The following is a 20,423-nucleotide window of genomic DNA, read 5'->3' as shown; positions in this document are numbered from 1 at the left end:
CTCAAAAAACACAATCCTGCAAAGATCAAACAATATGGTTCAAGAATTCAGTTTTCTAGGCAATCTTGATTCTAGTGTAAGTCTAAATTGTCTAGAGCAGCACTGTCTAATAGAACTTTCTGCCATGACAAAAATGTTCTATAATCTGCACTGTCCAATACAGAAGCTATTAGGCACGTGTGACTATTATTAGCAGTGGTTACTGAGAGTTATAATAGCATGACTATTGATGTGATTAGCGTGACTGAGTTTTAAATTTTATTTAATTTTAATCGATTTAAATTTAAATAGCCATATTGGAAGTCAACTACACTTTTAAAAAATAATAGTAACATATATCTACATGCATTAAAACAGATTTAGAAATCTTTTTATATTGATTACCAAAACTTTAAAAAAAAAAGAAACTGTTATTCTTGGTACATATTTACATTCATTAATCAGTTTATTAGCCATCTCTGTCTTTAATACTATGACACTAGTATTTTTCTGAAGATATATTATCTCAATGTGGTCTTATTATTTTAATTTTTCATAGAATTTCCCGTGATTCTCTTCAAAGTTGCATGTCATGATATGAATGTGAAACTGTTGACACCTTCATATGACTCTTCTCTGAAGACCATGATTTTTTTTTAATTGTGAAACACTACAGGTGCCAGGGAACCTGGTAATCTCAGAAGTAATGCTTCTAGATGGAGAATATTTTCTATTCTAATTTTTGAAATAGATATATGTAAATATTTCATCACTAATATTTTTACATACTGTCTTTTTGCCTCTTTTCAAGCAACTCTGTTCAACAAATATTTTTATAAAACCAAATTTATCAAATAAGTTGCCTATTTATTATTCTTGTCAATGCTTTGCTATATTAAAATAATGCAAAATCAAAAAAAAATTTAAATAGCCACATGTGCCTAATGGCTACTGCATTGGATAGCACTGTTCTGGAAACACAATTATCAAAGTGTATACACACACACACACACACACACACACACACACCAGGGGGTAAGCCAGATGGAGTAAAGCCACAGTATGAACATGATATATCTTCCTGGAATATTAATTTTACTTAAAGATAACATGAAACACGTTTATATTAAAAATAAACATTAGTTACATTATAGAGTAGAATATGGAGGTGATACTAGTAGGGGTTAATGACTAAAAACTCTAGTAGGGGTTAAACATTGTAGCCTCTGGAGCCAGACTACATGAGCTCGAAGCCTGATTTTGCCAATTAAGTAGCTGAATAACTTTAGGCAAGTTATTTAACCTCTCAATGCTTCACTTTTCCTTTCTGCAACATGGGCATGATCCAGTGCCAACTTCAAGGATTACTGGGAGGACTGAATGAGTTCATACCTATAACAAAACACTCAGAATAATGTCTGGCATATAATCTTTTACAATGAGAGCAAATATTACCATCAAGTTAATCATACAATACTGTGAGCAGCAATACAGAATAGCGCATAAGTGAACTGACCTTGTACACGAATGCCTGGAAATTCCACCTTGTCCACCCCACTTAAAACTGCATCACTCTAGTTGAGTTGCTTAACTTCTCTATCTTCAGTTTGCTCCCGTGTAAAAAGGAGATAATCACATCTATCTCACAGCATTATTATAAGAATAAATTAAATTTTTAAAAATAAATTTATTTATTATTTATTTATTTTTGGCTGCGTTGGGTCTTTGTCATTGTGCGCGGGCTTTCTCTAGTTGTGGTGAGTGGGGGGCTACTATTCGTTGTGGTGCCCGGGCTTCTCATTGCGGTGGCTTCTCTTGTGGAGCGCGGGCTCTAGAGCACAGGCTCAGTAGTTGTGGCACGTGGGCTCAGTAGTTGTGGAGCGGGGGCTTAGTTGCCCCGTGGCATGTGGGATCTTCCTGGACCAGGGCTCGAACCCGCGTCCCTTGCATTGGCAGGCTGATTCTCAATCACTACGTCACCAGGGAAGTCCCCTAAATTAAATTTTGTAGTTTTCTCAAACTTGTCTGATCTTAAGAATCAGTTGAAATACTTACTAAAAATACAGTTATTAATGGATACTATCTCAGACCTATTGAATCAGTCTCTAGTGGACACTGAGGAAACTGTATTTTTATGAAGCACCCCAAATAATTCAAGTATGGAGAACACTGAGGTAACTTTGTCCCCCCCAAATTTATGTTTACCCTAACTCCCAATGTGATGACATATAGAGATGGAGCTTTTGGGAGTTGATTAAGTTTAAATGAGGGGGGAGCCCTCATGATGAGATTAGTGTCATTAGAAGAGGAAGAGACACCAGGGTTTGCTCTCTCTGTCCACCATGAAAAGATACAGTAAGGTGGCTGTCTACGAACCAGGAAGAGAGCCCTCACCAGTATCCAACCATAACAGCACCATGGTCCCCAACTTCCAGTCTCCAAATCTGTGAGAAATAAATTTCTGTTGCTTAAGCCACCAGTCTATGGTATTCTTTTAATAGCAGCCTGAGCTGACTACGACATAGTGTATATAAGGATTAATGTAATCCAGGATAAATGTAAAGTGTCTGCTACATGGTAGCCATCCTTATATGAATGCAAAATTCACATTACTCCAATGAAACTTTACACTTGCAGAGAGGTGGGGAAAACATTCGTCTGTTAATTCTGCACTATCAAGAGGAACGACTCAGATCGAGAAGCAAAGAGAATGGCTGGAGGTGAAAGATGGACTAAACGCACTTTTCCCTATTTCTCCCACTAAGTACAGCTAAGTACATAATTCACAGGACAGCCCCGCACAGCAAAGAATTATTTGGCACCAAATGTCAACAGTGCAGTGGTTGAGAAACCCTGGTTTAAACTAACCCCCTTTGGAGCCTTCCCCAGGGAACTGTGACTGTTTTGTTCTCTGTACCTATGGTCTCAAAGAAAGTTTAAAACAAGGTTATGCACTTCCTGAGCTTTTCCCTAGCATGTTATGTTGCCTTCCCTAACAGGCCTTGTCTTTGTCTGTTGGTGCCGCTGTAACAAAATACCAGACACAGTAACGTATAAACGACAAAAACATTTCTCACAGTTCTAGAGGTTGGGAAGTCCAAAGGTCAAGGCACCAGCATAGTCGCATTCTGGTGAAGACCCTCTTCTGGTGATTCATGGCCAGGGCCTTCTAGCTCTGTGTCTTCACATGGTAGAAGGGGCAAGGGAGCTCTCCGGAGCCTCTTTTATAAAGGTATTAAGCCTACTAGCAGGGCTCCATCCTCGTGACCTAAGCTCTTCCCAAAGGCTCTACCTCTTAATACCATCACACTGGCTTTAGGAATTGGGGGGTGGGGGTAGGAGGAGGACACAAACATTCAGATCAGAGCAGGTTTATAAGATTCTCTGTAGGTGAGGCCAATTATTAGCTAATATAAAAATAAAAATACTCCTCTCATCTTTCTGTACAACAAGTGGTAAGCACAGAGCAAATAATTTAGATACTGTGCTGACCTCCTTTAAATCCACAGGGCCCTATACAAGTTCAGCCATAACTGTATCTTCTTTTCCAATATGCAAGGTTACATCTTTATGAAGCGCTCTCAGTTGCTTGTTCTCTCCTTCATGCTACCACTAACCCTCTCTCTCTCTCTCTCTCTCCCCCTTCCCCCCCCCCACCCCGTTCTATTTTAAAAACCATCATAACTACTTGCTCCCATATCTGCCACTCTTTCACCCTGGGAGCAACTTAAACTAGAATTCTGACAGATTCCACACAACATAGAACAGCTCCTCACACAAAATAGGTGACCAATAAAGATTTGGCAGAGCTACATCAATAACAGAAACCACCATTTCTAGGTTCCCTATAGCAAGCCATAAACTGGTGCCCCTACAATTCGTTCTCATTATCGTTAATCCTCACAACCATTTACAGGAGAGAAAAGGAAACTGACGCCCAGAGAGTTTATTTAAACGATCTGCCCAAGGCCCTGCTTTGAAAGCCGGCTCAAACCAGATTTATTTAGATCAAGAATTCGTGATCTCACACTACTATATATAAAATAGGCAAAACAAGGTCCTACTGTATAGCACGGGAAACTATATTCAATATCTTAATAACCTATAAAGGAAAAGAATCTGAAAAGGAATATATATATACACATTTACCTGAATCACTCTCTCTCTATATATATAATTATACATATATATTTACCTGAATCACTTTGCTGTACACCTGAAATTAACACATTATAAATCAACTATATTTCAATAAAAAATAAAAAAGAATTCGTGATCTTTGCCCCACACACATAGAGCCCAAGGATGGAGAGATGGCGTCTTGGAGAGGGAGGTAAACCGCCCCAGCCTCATTGCTGTGGCGTGAAAAGAACCAGGACCATAACACAGGTCCACAGACCGTAGCTCGCGGCACCGGCGAAGAGCCCGAAAGGGAGGCAACACCTCCCATCACCCTCCCCATCGCCATGCCCCGCTCTTGCCTTACCTGGCTGCCCGATGTAGCTCCGTCTGGCTGCGCCCAGACTCCCCACACCAGGACCCTCAATTACTTCCTTAACTCCCTTCCCCTGTCGCTGAAACGGCGAGCGCGGGCTCAGGCGTCATCAGTCGTCGCCGGCGAGTGGTCACATGACGCCCCGCCCCGCTCTCCGCCCCTTTGTCATGTGACGGCTGAGGGAGCCCCGGGCGGAAGCCGGGGTCTGGTCGGCTGTGGATAAGGGCTGGGGTAGAAGGGAGCCCCTGCGGAGACGGAGGGGTGGTGGCCGGGGCGCTGACTCCGCGTGCGACCGCCGGCCCTGCGCGTGCGCCCTGGCGCGGCCCGCGTGACAGGTGAGTAGGGGCGGTGTGCGCGCGCCCACTCCTTCACGTCTTCCGTCCCCTCCCCCGCCCCAGGGCTGGGCCGCGCTGGCCTTGGTGGGGGCTTCTGCGGCATGGGGTGGGGTCTGGATGGGGGAGCCTGGCGTGGAGGACTGAGGGTTTTCCTGGAGCTGCTGCTGCAGTCCAGGCTCTGCATCTCCTCCACTCAGGTGGAAACAATTTTCCACACCTCTTTGGCGCTTTAGGAAGTGATGTTCAGCTGCTTAGTCTGCATCTGAGCCTTCCAAGTTTCTGGGAGCAGTGTTCTGTGGACGTCGTCATTTCTCCATTTACTCTCCAGAAACCTGAGTGGTTGGTGGAAACTTCTACGGTCTGATGGACCCGGGTTTGAATTCCAGTTCTACCACGGGCTGTGAGTTTGGGCAAATCATTGCTCCTCTCTGCACCTTAATTCCCCTACCTATGTACGACATGCCAAAGTCCTTTAAATTTCAAAAAATAGTTTCGAGGGTCCTAATTTGTCTGTGGTCGTACAGTTAAAAAAACTAAAAAACACAGAGCCGGTAATGGAACCAGGTCTCCTGATTGATTCCAAGTGCGTGGAGCTTCCTCCAGCCTAGGAGTTGCTGGGAGAAGGGGGAGAGAGAGGCTTTACTGCCTTTGCCCACAACAGGGAACACCTTCCGGTTTTTCTTCTTTCTTTTTCAGGATTCTCAGACTAGAGTGATTAGGCTTATTTTAGAACTTTTCTGGAAGAGATATGCCGGTCCCTTTTGATCAACAACCGCTATAGTTTGTTCCTGATAACGGATTGGTGGAGACCAGTGCTTCTTTCTTTATGGAGCTGAGGTTTTATAAAAGGATTAGAATAGATCAATCTTCTTTTGTCCTCTGAGTAGGATAAAGATTGGTTCTTCCCAGGGCAATTTAATTTTCAGAATTCAGTTCTGTACTCATTGGGTACTTGGTATGATGTTGCCATGCTTTATTCTTGAAAGCATGTTGTCTTTTGTCTAGGATTACTTTCCAAACTAAAAATCATAATTCCGTACCAAATTCTTGAAAATGAAGTTACAACCACTTTTCTGGGTGCCTTGTAAAAACAAAATTAGGAAATTGAGTGGGATCTCTGGTTTCATTGCATGTCAAATAGTAAGAGAGCCTCTACTGAGAAAGCTGGTCTTTATGAGTTGTCTTCATCCCTAGCACCAGCAGAACCTCTAAAAGGAAGATTTGTTGGGGGCGGGGGAGAGATGAACTGGGAGATTAGGATTGACATATATACAATAATGTGTATAACATAGATAACTAATGAGAACCTGCTATATAGTACAGGGAACTCTACTCAGTGCTCTGTGGTGACCTAAATGGGAAGGAAATCCAAAAAAGAGGGAATTAGGGGATATATGTATACATATAGCTGAGTCACTTCTCTGAACAGCATAAACTAACACAACATTGTAAAGCAACTATACCCCAATTTAAAAAAAAAAGGAAGATTTAATATAGCTTCTTCTACCATGTTTATTTGCATCTCATTCTAGAGTGAATTTTTTTTTTAATCTCAACTAAGTCTTAACATCTTCTATAAAGCCACCTACCTCTGAGTTCACTGCAACATGATTAGGCATCTTTAATTATGCTTCTTAGATTCTGTTCTTTAGGACCAGTTTTTCAGCCAACAGTGAGGCTATTTACCAAAGACTTTAGCCAAATAATATTTTGAAAGTTGCCTGCAGTGTAACTCTTAGGTAAAAAGGATTAAAATAAGACTTGGACACACAAGAATTTTGACTTAAGTCATTATCCCAGGCCTAAGCCTCCCTGACCACATGCGTGCAGGCGCCGAGTATATCTGTCTGTCTGTTTGTTGGGAAAGAAGGCAGGTCATGTTGACTTGCTTTAAGCTGTTTTCTCTTTGGCCACGTTGTCTGTCCTATCTTGATACCCAAATGGTAGCAGTTAGACCTGTTCATCATAGCCTTACCTCCTCTGAATTGAGTCTAAAGTTTCATCCTGCTGAGACCTGGGTTAGTTTAGTGGTCTTCAGAGGACTTCAGGTGACTTTTGTTCTCATTTTCCTTTATTTTCTCACTTGTCTTATTTTCCAAGGCAGGCCGTTTCAGTGGGAAAAATGGAATGAAATTATCTGAAATTCAGCCTGTTAGAGATTAACGTGTCTTAACAAGCAAGCATCACAGAGAAAACTGAACACAGTTGTTACTAATTTATGCCTTAATGTGTATTATACACAACCCTCATGAGAGAGAGTTGTGGACAACTGTAGTGGCTTCTCAGTAATCTCTGCTATGGGACCCAACTCCACCTCCCCTATCTCTGCTTCTGTCCCGTAGTACTTACTTGTAACCCCTTCCTGGAATGCCCTTCTCTTAGATCACTATCAGTAAACTAACAAATTACCCTCCAACCTAGTGGCTATAAAACAATAAGCATTTATTGTCTTACTAACGTTTGTGGTCAGGAATCAGCTATGTGGCTTAGCTGGGTGCCTTTGGCTCAGGGGCTCTTGGGAGGTTGCTGTGCTGTGAACACAAACTGGGGTTGGGGGGATCTATTTTCCAGCTCACTCAAGTGGTGGTTGGCAGACTTCTCCATCGTCCCAAGGGCTCCTCCACAGGGCTGTCTCACAACCTAACAACTTGCTTCTCCCAAGACACACACGCTGGAAAGGGCTCCCAAGCCAGAGGTCACAGTCTTTTTTGCAATCTCATTTCAGAAAAGGCATCTTTCACATCTGCCCTATTCCCTTCTTTAGATGGGAGACAGTAAGTCACACTCAGGGAATGAATAGGAAGGTGGAGATCATTGGGGACCATCTTAGGGGCTATAGATACCCTTACTGCTTGATCCCTCACTTGCTTCTGGCCTCTGCTCAAATATCATCTTACCAGAGAGGCTTTTACACACTCCTGTATGTAGAATAACACACGCTCCATCCCTTTGTCATGCTTTTCTTTACAGCGTTATCAAAGCCTGATATGTAATATGTTTATTTGTTTATCTCTGTCCCACTCCCAATAGTATGTAGGCTTCATGAAAGCAGGAAGTTAGTTGTGTGCACTACTGTAGCCTCAGGTCCTAAAACGGTGCTTGGCACATAGTAGGCACTGGGTAGATATTTGTTGAGTAAGTGAATCTGTATCATTGGAAATGCTTTCACCTGCATATAATCCAGAACCCAATTAACATTAGGTAAACCATGAAAGCAGTCCATTTAACAAGGATTACAGAGGTAGGTAGTGCCACAGTTGAATCAAGGAATCAGTAACATCAATAAGAATTTAGATTCTTTCCTTCCGCACCACAGTCTGCAGGTTCTTGGCGTTTTTACTCTTAGGCCTGTTACCTCATGGTCTCAAGGTGGCTACTGCAGCTTCAGGCATCAAATATTTATTGGACCACACTCAAAGGCAAGAATAAGGGTGATTGCCAGAGCAACAAGAGAAATTTCTCTTGACATGCCTCTCTCCTTGTAGCTGTAGAAAAAAAAACATTTCCTAAAAGTTCTACCATAGACTTCTTCTATCTCATCGGTCACAAGTGAGTCTCATGTCTAACCTGGCTTCAAGGGAGGGAAAGTGAGGATCTGAATGTTTTGTCCTCTAGAATAAGAAAGGAGTAGGTGAGTGGGAAGTACTGTTGAGGAGCCAGCAGTTGCTGCCACAGCATCCCAGTAAATGAAGACATTTCCAAATTGTGAATCAATGATAGAAACTTCCAAAAGGAAAAAAGAAAACCCTGAAGGGTTATACAGAGCTTCCAGGTAATAGATACCTACAGTAGGTAGCTCATCACGTGGGTGAACTTTAAAAATGTGTGACAGGCATTGAGGAATGTTTTGCTGTGACTACAGAGGAACTCAAAAGTGGCATTGATGTAAACATCTTAATAAACTGACCACTTGTAACATTAGTCCTCATTCAGATATCCTTGTTCAAAGCTGTCTATTTGGTCATTAAATTCTTACTTTTCTTACTTTTTGGTCAGTCTTTTTTTTTTGGCCAGGCCATGCAGCATGTGGGGATCTTAGTTCCCCAAGCAGGGATCGAACCTGTGTCCCCTGCACTGGGAGCACAGAGTCTTAACCACGGGACTACAAGGGAAGTCCCTTGGTCAGTTTTCTTAATTGTTGACATTATGTTGATAGAGCAGGATCCCAATGCCAAGTGAAAGTGCAAATGTTGGGAAGTCACAGGCCTTTATGAAGTTGAAAAATAATTTAGGCTTCCATGAAGTTCACAAATGATGACCTAGCTAAATTAACAATTAGAGGAGAGAAATGCAACAAAGATGATGACACAATTAACACTTCAAAAGATAATGAGGTGAAAAAGAATTGGGAGGCCCTTTGGAAAAATGAATGATGCCTTGGAAATTTTTTGCAAAAATTACCCATTTAAAGCTCATACTATGAAAGACAACTGTGGAGTACAAAACACTGTATTATCGAAATCAGGATTTGATGAAGTCAGCTTTTGACTTGTTCTTGGTTTGTCCATTGAGTACAGAGTTTCTGCAACTTTACTCTCAATTTTGTTAAGCATAAAACTTATTGTCAGAACTTTTGATGATATCACTTGAAGATACATTCCTAATCAGAACTTCTCCACTGCTTAGTATGAAATAGTTGTCCTTACTTTTAGAGTCACCCTGTCACATTTCTCAGGCATATATTAGTCTCAATAACAGGACCTCCCATACTTGACATATGAAAAAAACTTTTTTTTTCTTTTTTTTTTGGCTGTGCCGCGCAGCTTGTGGGATCTTAGTTTCCCAACCAGGGGTTGAACCCAGGCCCTCAGCAGTAAAAGCACAGAGTCCTAACCACTGGACTGCCAGGGAATCCCCTGAAAAAAACATTTTTAAAGGTAGTGCCCTCATCTAATTCTAGTAGATTTTAGGACATAGTTATCTTTTCCCAAAGGTAAAAGAAGTGGTACAATTCCTGTAAGGAAAATTTAATAATCTGTTCCCAATTTAGGCACCTTGGAACCTTCTCACAAGCTCAGGGATCAGCTACATCAAGTCTTTTCTCATGGAGAGAAGTGAATAAAGTGTTGAGAAAGAGGCCAAGAGTAGCAATTTAGCAAAGTTCCTCTACAAGGAAAACATGAAGAGTGGAAATTAAATGCTCTCCCTCCATATCAGAACTCATTATGTGTTATACATTTTTTTCAGTGAGTTTGGAAGAAAAATATTGTGTGTGTGTTTCACGTGGTTCCTTAAAAAAATGGAGATTTTCATACTTTTTTTTGGGGGGGGGGATACAGGTCCTTTAATGGAGCGGCCAGTGTATCTGCAGACCTGGTTTCATCTGATGATTTACAGACCCCAGCTCTGAAGCCAGTTACACATTTTCCTGTGGCCGGGCACAGAGTAGTTGATTATCCTCACGATGTTGGACTTTTTGGCTGAGAATAACCTCTGTGGCCAAGCAATCCTAAGAATTGTTTCCTGTGGCAATGCCATCATTGCTGAACTTCTGAGGCTCTCTGAGTTTATTCCTGCTGTATTCAGGTTAAAAGACCGAGCTGATCAACAGAAATACGGAGATATCATATTTGATTTCAGCTATTTTAAGGTAATCTTCCTCAACAGCTTTTCTTACCAGTCTTTTCTACAAAAGCATGCTTTCCTTGGAAACCAGGAGACTCTGAGAGGTTAAGTAATTATGGAGAAGGAGTTAAAAAGAAAAGCTTTTCAACCAAATTTAGTATCAGCTAACTTTAAAATAATACATTGTGTGGAAGCCCTAACACAATATAATCAAATCTTAAAAAGATAACTTTGGTATAATGTGTTTCACATTGAAGTACCCCACACTTAAAAGCATGTCAATTGTTGCAATTCAAGTCCATTTCTTTCAAAGGGATTTTATATCTGTGCTTCTGAGATCTTCATTACTTTCTGTTCCTCTGCTTTCAATTTTTGATATCCCTTTTGAGGCATAAGAACAAATTTTTAAAAGACTGTTTTGAAATTGTTACCAATAATTCTATTGGTTTGTGACTCTTTTCTTGATGTTTCACATAAATGTGTTTTTCTTCTTAGGGTCCAGAATTATGGGAAAGCAAACTGGAAGCTAAGCCAGAGCTACAGGATTTAGATGAAGAGTTTCGGGAAAACAACACAGAAATTGTGACCAGATTTTATTTAGCATTTCAAAGTGTGCATAAATATATTGTAGACTTAAACAGGTATTGACTAATTTAGTCATAGCTTATTTTGATAGTAAATAGTGGACAGGGAGAAGGGATGGACTAGAACGTGTATATCTTTCTGAGTTACTAAGAAATTTACTAGCTTATACCGTGGATAATTGTCTTTTCCTTCCTGTGGCACTAGTCATCTTAAGCATTTTAGAGTTTTAATATTATTTCCTGCTCTTGTTAAGGATTGTAATCATCTTGCTTTGTACCAAGTCAGTTGGCTTTCAATCTTGATCCTAATTTAGTTTATTATATATGAGAAGTGAAAAAAAAAGGAACTTATTTTTGTAGCGTTGGTAACCATAGCCTTCCTTCTTATCCCTGACCAGACAATATTGTCTTCCTTCTAGCCCATAAGAATTCATTACTCATTAGCTTTTAAACTAACTAGTCCATGTTTTTATGCCATTATTCCCAAGATATCTGTAATTCATAAATCAGGACTATGGAATATTCCTTTTACTTGGAGTGGCCATAAATAATCTGTGGCCCTGATCACTATGAGTTCCTGCTCACCAATCTATTCCTAAGAGCATGAATGACCACAAACTATTTGAAGGCCAGAATGCCTGGTATCTTGCCTAATCTTTTAAAAATCTTTACTGTCCTTCTTCAGAGATATTAACATTTTTATTATCAATGAATAACTTGCTCTGGGGTTTCATTTCTAGATATCTAGATGATCTCAATGAAGGTGTTTATATTCAGCAAACCTTAGAAACGGTGCTTCTCAATGAAGATGGAAAACAACTTCTAGTAAGTAGTAGTGACCACTTAAAATTTAAAAATCAAGAATGTCAAACTTAGCGTTACTTTTTTTCCTGTAAGTCACAAATACATACAGTGTATCCTTCTTTAAGGAGAAGCAAAATAAACTGATAATTATCTTCTAACTGGCAGGTCTTTGTCTGAATTTAGAACATAGTAAACTTTGAGCAGTGAATAAAGATTGTGTGCAGGTTATGAGCTTTCTCAGTGTAACAATCCTATCTTCTTTATCTTTTGCATCCCAGACATCTAGCCTGGTACCTAGTACATCATGATCACTTAAGAAATGTTTGTTAAATAAGTGAATGACTTATTATGTATTCATAATGTTGGGATTCCATTTTGGTATCCCAAGCAAAATATGAAAAATAGACCAACTGAAAGATAGTCATTGTAAATTAAACTTTATTTTGCATAAACTTTTCGAAGCTCATTCTGTACAGAAGGTGAGAACCCTTTGGGGGGAACCTGCATTCTCCTTGTAATATAAAGTTTTTAGGAGGAACCAGAGCAGAGTGATCCTTTTACACATTATCAGCTTCACTCCATAAGCATGTGTACTCCTGTGAACTTGGCTGTTGTCTTTTTCTCATCATAGTGTGAAGCACTGTACTTATATGGAGTTATGCTCCTGGTCATCGACCAAAAGATTGAAGGAGAAATCAGAGAGAGAATGCTCGTTTCTTACTATCGATACAGGTATCCCTGGGCTAAGACTACACCCTCCAAAAGCACTGCTATTGGTAAAGTACAGTGTAGATTTCCATCCTCCTTTTATTGTGAACAGCAACAATATGATCTAGAATGCAAAAGTGTAAGATTCTTATCACTTCTAAGTATAATACATAATGTAGAAATATAACAATCTGTGTTTCATATCATCATTATTATAATAGATTATATGTCATATAATCTAGTATATATAGAGTAATTTATTATAGATTATTAGCGATATATAGCTTATCATGTCCATCATGATGCCTCAGTTTTTTTTTTAAAAGGAATGTGAATTTTCCTTACCTGAAAGATTAATTTGGGAATTTTGGCAGTCTAATGAATTTTTTTTTTTAAGTTTTCAAATACTACTCCTTGGCAGATGTAAGGAAATGAATGAGTTTTCTGTTATCATTTTCAGGTTGATACGTTTTGAAAAGTTATCATTCAAGGCCAGGTTGAAAGTGAATTCTTACCCATGTATATGTAGAACCAAAAAGAACAAACAGTAACACACATCCCAACCATGTGTTACATGTGTCTTTACAGAGCTATGCCTTCAAGAAGCAGGGTCTTAAAAACAGGACCCACCTTAACCAGCTGTGATTTCAGTCCCTAATGTACAGTTTTCAATTTGTTAGATAAATGAGTCAGAATCTGGATACAGGGTCAATGTCAGAAATAATCAAGATTCGGGGAAGAAACAGTCAATAAGCAGGAGTCAGGAACTTGGGCTAAAGATGTGCAGGCTAGAATTAACATTTTCAGACTTACAAATTAGGACAAAATAAATAGGGCAAAAAGGCAGATCCTCAACAGAGAGGGATTGTTTGGGGATGTTGTATTTTCAGCCACACTTGGTACTGCTGCCTTCTCAGCAATAAATTAGGCTACTCAGCTGGCCTGTTCCTTTAGCTTTATCAGGATGTGAGGAGAGTATCCACCAGCATGCGTAATTCATTCACATCAGTTTGACCATCCATGTTTTTTAAAATGGGCTATGAATGGTCTTGCCTCTATTGCTGAAAGTACCTGGAAAAACAAAAACCATAAACAACATGAAGAAGAAGAAAAAAATCTGCTAATCAAGCCCAGCTTTGACAATCCGGCTTTGTCCCTTAGGGTATAATGGCTAATTCATTAGAATGTGAGGATCCACTACTGAAGAGACACTGAACAATTACAAGTCAGAGCAGTAGTAAAGGAGATTCTTACATCAGATAGGAGGTCATCTTCAAGTCTAAGATTGAGTCTCTTTGGGGGATTACTACTTCAAGCCACCAGAAAAAGCACAGATGTTCTGCTTAAATCTCTGTAGAAGGTACATCTTACCAAGAAAAACCAGTTGGTATATCCCACTTGAAATTGATAGACTTTTTAAAAATTATTGTTTAAATTTATGAAAATTGGTGCAGGTTCACATTCTTTATCCACAATTTTGAAATCCAAAGAACTCTGACAAAAATATATGAACATGCACACATGCACAACATGCATACAGAGCAACTACGTTGGCAGCAAACCTGACCTAACTTGAAATCTTTTGGAGTCAGCACCTGACTGGAGCAGACATGAGGCTATAGACAGTCTTTATTTATCTCACTTGTGTGAATGTTCATAAATTTTATTGTAGAAATATTAATATATCTTGATCATGGAATGCCATCTAAGACCCTGCTGGAGTATTATATCGTACATGATATATGTATCATTACTTTCTTATATTTGAAAAACGCTGTATTCTGAAACAAATCCAGCCCCAAGGATTTTGGGGAAACGGATCATGGACCTTCACATAAAACTGTACATACATACAGGAACCCATCTTATCAGTTTGGTATATTGCAACAGGCTTTTTGAAAATATAATTTTGAATTTTAGGGATATAAGTTGACCTACAGTCATATCTAAAATTATAGAAAGTCAAGTTATACTGAAATTCTTCTGCTTTGCTGGACTTTGCATTTCTAACATATGCGGTTTCTTTGGCCCTTTATTTCCCATTGTGAACACGGCTCAGTGCTGCTCGATCTTCTGCTGATTCGAATATGGATGATATTTGTAAGCTGCTTCGAAGTACAGGTTATTCCAGCCAACCAGGAGCCAAAAGACCACCCAACTATCCTGAGAGTTACTTCCAGAGGGTGCCTATCAACGAGACCTTCATCAGCATGGTCATCGGTCGGCTAAGATCTGATGATATTTACAACCAGGTGGGGATTAAGTCTATTTTTAAATCTGTCCTAATAGTTTAAAAGACTGATTTCACCTTCCTCCTCAATTGCTCCTTTCTTTTCTCCTTCCTCAGAAGAGTAAAAGCAGCTAGAAACTATTTAAAACTTTCTGAGTTGTGCCTTGGAATTGTTAAGGAAAGAGGGATATTAATTAGGGCAGTATTAGAGATTTCAAGGAGGAGATGAGATTTGAGCTATATTTGGAAAGAAGATGCATTCTTTTAGGCGTTCAGTTAAGAAATGATTGCTGAGTGTGCAGTATGCAGCTGTCCGTGTGCTTGGTGCTGGGGATCCATTGCTGAAGAAGGCAGGCCCTGGTCCCTACTCACAATGAGCTTGTAGCTGAAGAAAGAAGACAGACAAAAGAATTCCAGTAAAGCCAGATGGGTGTTATCTTAGGGGAAGTGCAGAGTGTTGTGAAGCATGTGACAGGGGCAGCAAGATTGCAACAGGTGACAACGGGGATATCTGGGCAGCCCAGGCAAATGAGGCAGCGTGAACAGGGTTGGAAAGGCTCACTTTCCTCTCCAGTATGTGTACCATTCACTCACTCAAAATGGTACCAGAGAAAGTTACCATTTGACTTCATTTTCCTAAAGAAAACATAATTTTAGGTATTATATATATTTTTTCTTACTAGAAGAGAGTAAAGAGTTGGACCTGTGATAACTGGATATCATTTATTACAGAGCACACCTGTTCTGTACAGTTCTTAGGTAGCCTGCTAGTTTTTTGTATGAACATGTTAAGTGTAAATAAAGAGTTTTTGGTTGTTATTTGTTTTGTTTGGTTTTTTAAGACAACTCAAAATGAGGAGCTACCTGCAGATACCAGGTCTCCATAATATTTGTTGCCATTTATTGAGAATTCAACATGAACCAGAATCATGGGAGGTTTTTTTCAAATGCTGTTTTCTCTATTTTTCACAATAATCTTTCAAAATAGACAGCACTATCCTCATGTTGCTGTTGAGAAGAATAAGGCTTAGAGAGCTTACATAATTTTCACAACATCACATAAGTAGGCAGCAGAACCATAATTTGAATGCAGGCCTGTATGACTTCAAAGCCCACGCTGTTTCTTTACTGCCTCTCGTTAACCCTTCTATTAACTCTTCTGCCTCTTAGGCGGTCCATTTTGTCCGTATCTCAAGGGAGTGTGTTTCAATTTTCTGCTTGCCCTGTGACCTCTGTTAACACTGGGGTTGAGCTGTGGTTGTGCTGTGTCCACCCCTCTGTCTACCCTCTACCTCCTCTGTCCCTAGCTGATTGGACCAGGGCCAGTCACTTGACCCAAGATGGATCAGATTCCCTGTCTCCAGGTAATTTGGAATTGGGCCTGAGAAACAATTTCTGGACATGGGTTTACCCACAACATGCAAGACTTGGAGTTTGGGCAGCCTCATTCTGCCATGTGATAGAGAACAGTCTGGAGAGAGAGAAAAGTTGAGCAAACACATCCAGGGGAGAAACAGTGAAGGCTTTCTGGTTCGAAGCTCCAGGCCCATCCCAGGACCCGACCACATTCCTGCCCGCGGGCTCCATGAGGCATTGCTGTGTCTGTCCTTGTAATAATTTCCTCCCTTTCTGCTCATGGTCCTCGAGGTGCCACGTACTACGTGGAGCCAGAGATTCCTAATACATGAGGCAATGGAGCCCTGGGACTCAGCAGCATATGAAAGACAGAGAGAAGCAGAGCACAAAGCATGCAGACTGAGAAGAGAGAGTGGTATCTGGGAAACTAGAGGAGGAGAGAATTTCATTCCTCAGAGAATTTAAGTGAGAGTGCTAAAAAAGAGTCCATTGAACTAGCTGACTGTGAGGTTATGAGTGGCCCTAGGGAGTTCCATTGAGGTAATGGTGGAGATCAAATGTCAGTGAGTTGAAGAATAAACAGGAGGTGAGAGCACCAGTGAGTGTGGAATCTGTCAGTTCTAAGAGCTTGTCTGTGATGGGAGAGACTCAGAAATGGACAACTAGTGGGAGACGCAGGGTTACTTTTTTTTTATTTTTTTAGGGAAAAGAGTTAGAATTGCAGCAGAGTCAAGGATAGTCAAGAGAATGTCATGTGGCTAGAGATAAGAAAGAAGGGCCTGGTTCCCAATGCCATAATCCGAGAATTGTTTCCAGTGCCCGGGATCCTCAAAGGAGACGGACTTTTGAGAGGCTGATGTGTCCTAGAACTAGGTCATTTATTTGGCACGTGTAAGTTCAGCTGTTGCTAACATCTGCCTCTCCTGGTCTGGTCTCTGTCTTGCAGGTCTCAGCGTATCCATTGCCAGAACATCGGAGCACAGCTCTGGCAAATCAGGCCGCCATGTTGTATGTAATTCTCTACTTTGAGCCTTCCATTCTTCATACCCATCAAGCAAAAATGAGAGAGATAGTGGATAAATACTTTCCAGATAATTGGGCAAGTATTGCTATTAGTCTTTTTTTTCTCTATGATAAGCTTGCCGGAGAACTGATTTTTCCATTCTTTTGGCCTGTAATCTAAAGGTCATAATGTTGAAATAATGAAACATAAACTCACTTAAGTAAAATTACTTTAAGCCTGTCGAGAATTTTATAAATCAGGAAGGAATAAATCAGTCAGTAAAATTTCCTGAAGCTTCCATTTGTGTTTTTTTTCTTTAAATGGATAGTCTCAAGGTAAAACCTCGTGTTAAAATGTATCTCGCTTTAGCTACTGAGATTCAACTAAGTTACATAAGCATTTCTTTATTCTTTTCTATTTTATGAATCTAAGCTAGCAGAATTTACCTAATTTGTCACTTTGTGAATAGGAATTGCACATTTATAGTAAGTTTTATCTATAAGCTAATGTTAATGGGGCCAAGGTTTACATTACTGCAAGGATGTGCTTGTAACTTTTTAAACATTGTTTCACTTAAAAATATTAATTCTTAAAGGTTTAAGACTGACATTGTACTTAATATGTATGAAATGTTTTCTTTGCACATAGAGGTTTTAACAGAGGACAGTGAATTGGATCACGTCCTCAGGGAGCAGATTTTATTTCACTTCTTACCAGCTATTATGAGGGGCCTGAATGAGGAGCTTTACTGGGGAGAAGAGCAGCCTACAATTAGGAGATGATGCTTCCTATCCACAAATGAATCATACCCATGTGCTGGGAGTTGAGTAGCCAAGAGGAAAGTTCCGAGAGTCTGGCTTCATTTGCCTAAGCTTAACAAAGAGGTTCTGTCCATAATGCTATACTCAGAAACACTTTTAGTATTAAGGAAGGTCAAAGTCCAATTACATGATACTTACAAGATACATTCCTGAAAAAGCACCCTGGCACGCTGAAAATAAAGGAATTTTTAAAAATAAATAAATAAAAGATATGCCAGACAAATGCCAACCAATAAAAAGCTAGTGAGAAAATATTAGACCACAAAGAGTTTTAAAGGAGAATATTAATAGAGATAAAGAGGGACTGCATATAATTTTAAAAAGAATGAATGTGAAACACAGTGCCACTCTGCTCACAGAAATTTGGGGGACAAGTTTAGTTTGATTTTAAGAGTATAAAGGTGAGATGAAAATGTTTGGGAAAACCCCTACTCCAGTCAAAGTATCTACTTTTCTTTCCCCTTTCATTTTTGTTCATCCAAGGAATCCTACACACAGCAGTTTGAAAGGAAAACCTTGTTTTAGTTATTTTCCCGTGAATAGCAACATTTAATAGTCACTCTTGTTCCCAAGTGCTCACAAGGAAAACCACTTCCCTGTATATTTGGAAAATCTTGGTTTTTCACTGGAACGGCATTTAAACTTGAAGGAGTGGGTGATGTCTTCTATAACTTTGCATTTTCCCAGCCTTGAAGCGAGTAGATGTTTAACAAATACTGAACGATTGTCTCTTCTTTCAGGTAATTAGTATTTACATGGGGATCACAGTTAATCTAGCAGATGCTTGGGAACCCTACAAAGCTGCAAAAACTGCTTTAAACAATACCCTGGACCTTTCAAATGTCAGAGAACAGGTAGGTTCTGGCTAATCGAGAGGATTCTCAAACAACTGCACACCAGCTTTAATGGCGTAGGAAACGAGCTAAGTAGATTTCCTAAGCGATTTGGAAGATGCCCACATAGACATTTTAGTGCAGTGATTAATGAAAGGTGAATTTTGCACATCGGAATAAGAGAGGTAATTGTAGAATTTTAACTTATGTGGGCTGTATAAATTGGAGACTTGGATCCTGAGGAAGAGTCAACACCCTAAAATGAACCAGTGTGACATCTGGCCCCAGGTGACTTCATTTACTCCTGCTTAAAGACTGTCCTCATGGACAGAGCTCCCTTCACTAGTAGCGAGAATTTTAATGTTTTCATCAGTAGGATGAGTGTTGAAGATGGTAACTGGATGTGGACAATACACCCTTTCACTGTAATTTAAGCTCATCATTTCGGGTGTGTGAAGTAAGCAACAAGACTAAAGACAGGCATCTCCTTAAAGTTGAAATGGCTATATTCTGTCTCTGATGAGAACCCAGGGCAAAAGGAAATAAATATCTGAGTAAACAGAAGAATCAAAATAAAATCTTTTTATTGGGGAGCATACTTGCTATTTCTAAACAGTGATTATCTTCCTCAGCCTATCTGTCTGAGTTTTTGAGTTTCCAAATGTGCATAGAATAATACTGACTCAAGGAACTTCAGCATGTTTTATTCAAGCAAATTGAATTCCATAAATAATGCACAAAATAATTTCAGTTTTGGCACATCCCCTAGAAATATATTAGAGAAAGTGGCGCTCCCATACTTACTGGCCCCAGAGCGTTAATTTTTCATGACTGAAATTCCTTTCCAAAATCACATCTTCTCGTTCATGACATTACAAGAAGTTCTTCAGAGGCTTCCAGTGCCACATCTTGTGGTTGTTTTAAACTAACCTGACTAGGTTAATGATGTTTACCATTTAACTCTTGCTTTAGGTAAAGCAGAATGACCAAATTTCCAAAAAGGCTGTTCAGTTTTGATATGCTGAGATGTATTTCTTTTGTTAAACTTTTATATGTAGAAACTCACCTTTTGAGTATTTCTGCTCTTCTCTGCCTTGTTAGTCGATAATAATAGGAAGAATGGTCAATTTAGCTTCTGCCTTTGTGTCTCTTTCCGTCCAATTTACGAATAGAAGCGACACCAGGAGCCAGCGACTCCAGTTCTCCAGTTTACGTTTGAAGAGACCAGTACTCAGAGGTTAAATCCAAAGTCACACCAATATTTCTAGATGTTAGTCTCTCAATTCTAAGTCCAGTGCTCTTTTCAAAAATATCCAATAAGCCACTTGCCTTTGAGCCTTATCAACTACAGTCCGTGTGCTGTTTGTCTCATATAGAAATGTTACTATTTGTCGAGGGATTCTTTTGAGTGTGATTCACTTTCCAGATGAGTGATTCTCTCTTTCTCTGAAATGTAATTCAGGTCTTTTTTTCTTTTCACAGGCAAGCAGATACGCTACTGTCAGCGAAAGGGCGCACGCACAAGCGCAGCAGTTCCTGAAAGAAGGTTGTTTGAGGGAGGATCTGGTTCTGGATAACATCCCGAGGCTTCTGAACTGCCTGAGAGACTGCAATGTCACCATTCGATGGCTGATGCTTCATACCGCAGACTCAGGTAACACACGAAAAGGTGTGACCATCTGTATTCATCCATATATAGCCGTCCGAACC

The 20,423-nt window shown here is 39.8% G+C and overlaps 2 protein-coding genes across 5 annotated transcripts in view; one reads left to right on the top strand and one right to left on the bottom strand.

Moving 5' to 3' along the window:
* The window catches only part of NSMCE2 (NSE2 (MMS21) homolog, SMC5-SMC6 complex SUMO ligase), a 224,124-nt gene extending 219,559 nt beyond the window's left edge, over positions 1-4,565 (bottom strand). The window contains exon 1 of the mRNA XM_082859097.1: positions 4,466-4,565. The gene's annotated coding sequence lies outside the window, so the exon portion shown is untranslated. The remainder of the gene's footprint in view (positions 1-4,465) is intronic.
* Positions 4,566-4,664: 99 nt separating this feature from the next.
* WASHC5 (WASH complex subunit 5) overlaps positions 4,665-20,423 on the top strand; it is a 53,193-nt gene continuing 37,434 nt past the window's right edge. Inside the window, exons 1-10 of one of the 4 annotated variants that reach the window (XM_082858897.1) lie at positions 4,665-4,809; positions 8,156-8,358; positions 10,089-10,399; positions 10,870-11,015; positions 11,699-11,783; positions 12,394-12,494; positions 14,530-14,722; positions 17,003-17,155; positions 18,621-18,734; positions 20,196-20,367. In XM_082858897.1, coding sequence (XP_082715023.1) covers positions 10,214-10,399; positions 10,870-11,015; positions 11,699-11,783; positions 12,394-12,494; positions 14,530-14,722; positions 17,003-17,155; positions 18,621-18,734; positions 20,196-20,367 — 1,150 coding nt within the window. In that variant the 5' untranslated portion in view covers positions 4,665-4,809; positions 8,156-8,358; positions 10,089-10,213. Of the gene's footprint in view, positions 4,810-7,960; positions 8,359-10,088; positions 10,400-10,869; positions 11,016-11,698; positions 11,784-12,393; positions 12,495-14,529; positions 14,723-17,002; positions 17,156-18,620; positions 18,735-20,195; positions 20,368-20,423 lie in introns of those variants that run through there. The other 3 variants (XM_082858895.1, XM_082858896.1, XM_082858898.1) reach the window with 3 other exon arrangements.

This window comes from Leucopleurus acutus, assembly GCF_964270905.1.
Source record: "Leucopleurus acutus genome assembly, chromosome: 17".
Taxonomy (NCBI): Eukaryota; Metazoa; Chordata; class Mammalia; order Artiodactyla; family Delphinidae; genus Leucopleurus; species Leucopleurus acutus.
The sequence above is the reverse complement of the archived record's forward strand: the minus strand, read 5'-3'. Positions and strand labels throughout refer to the sequence as shown.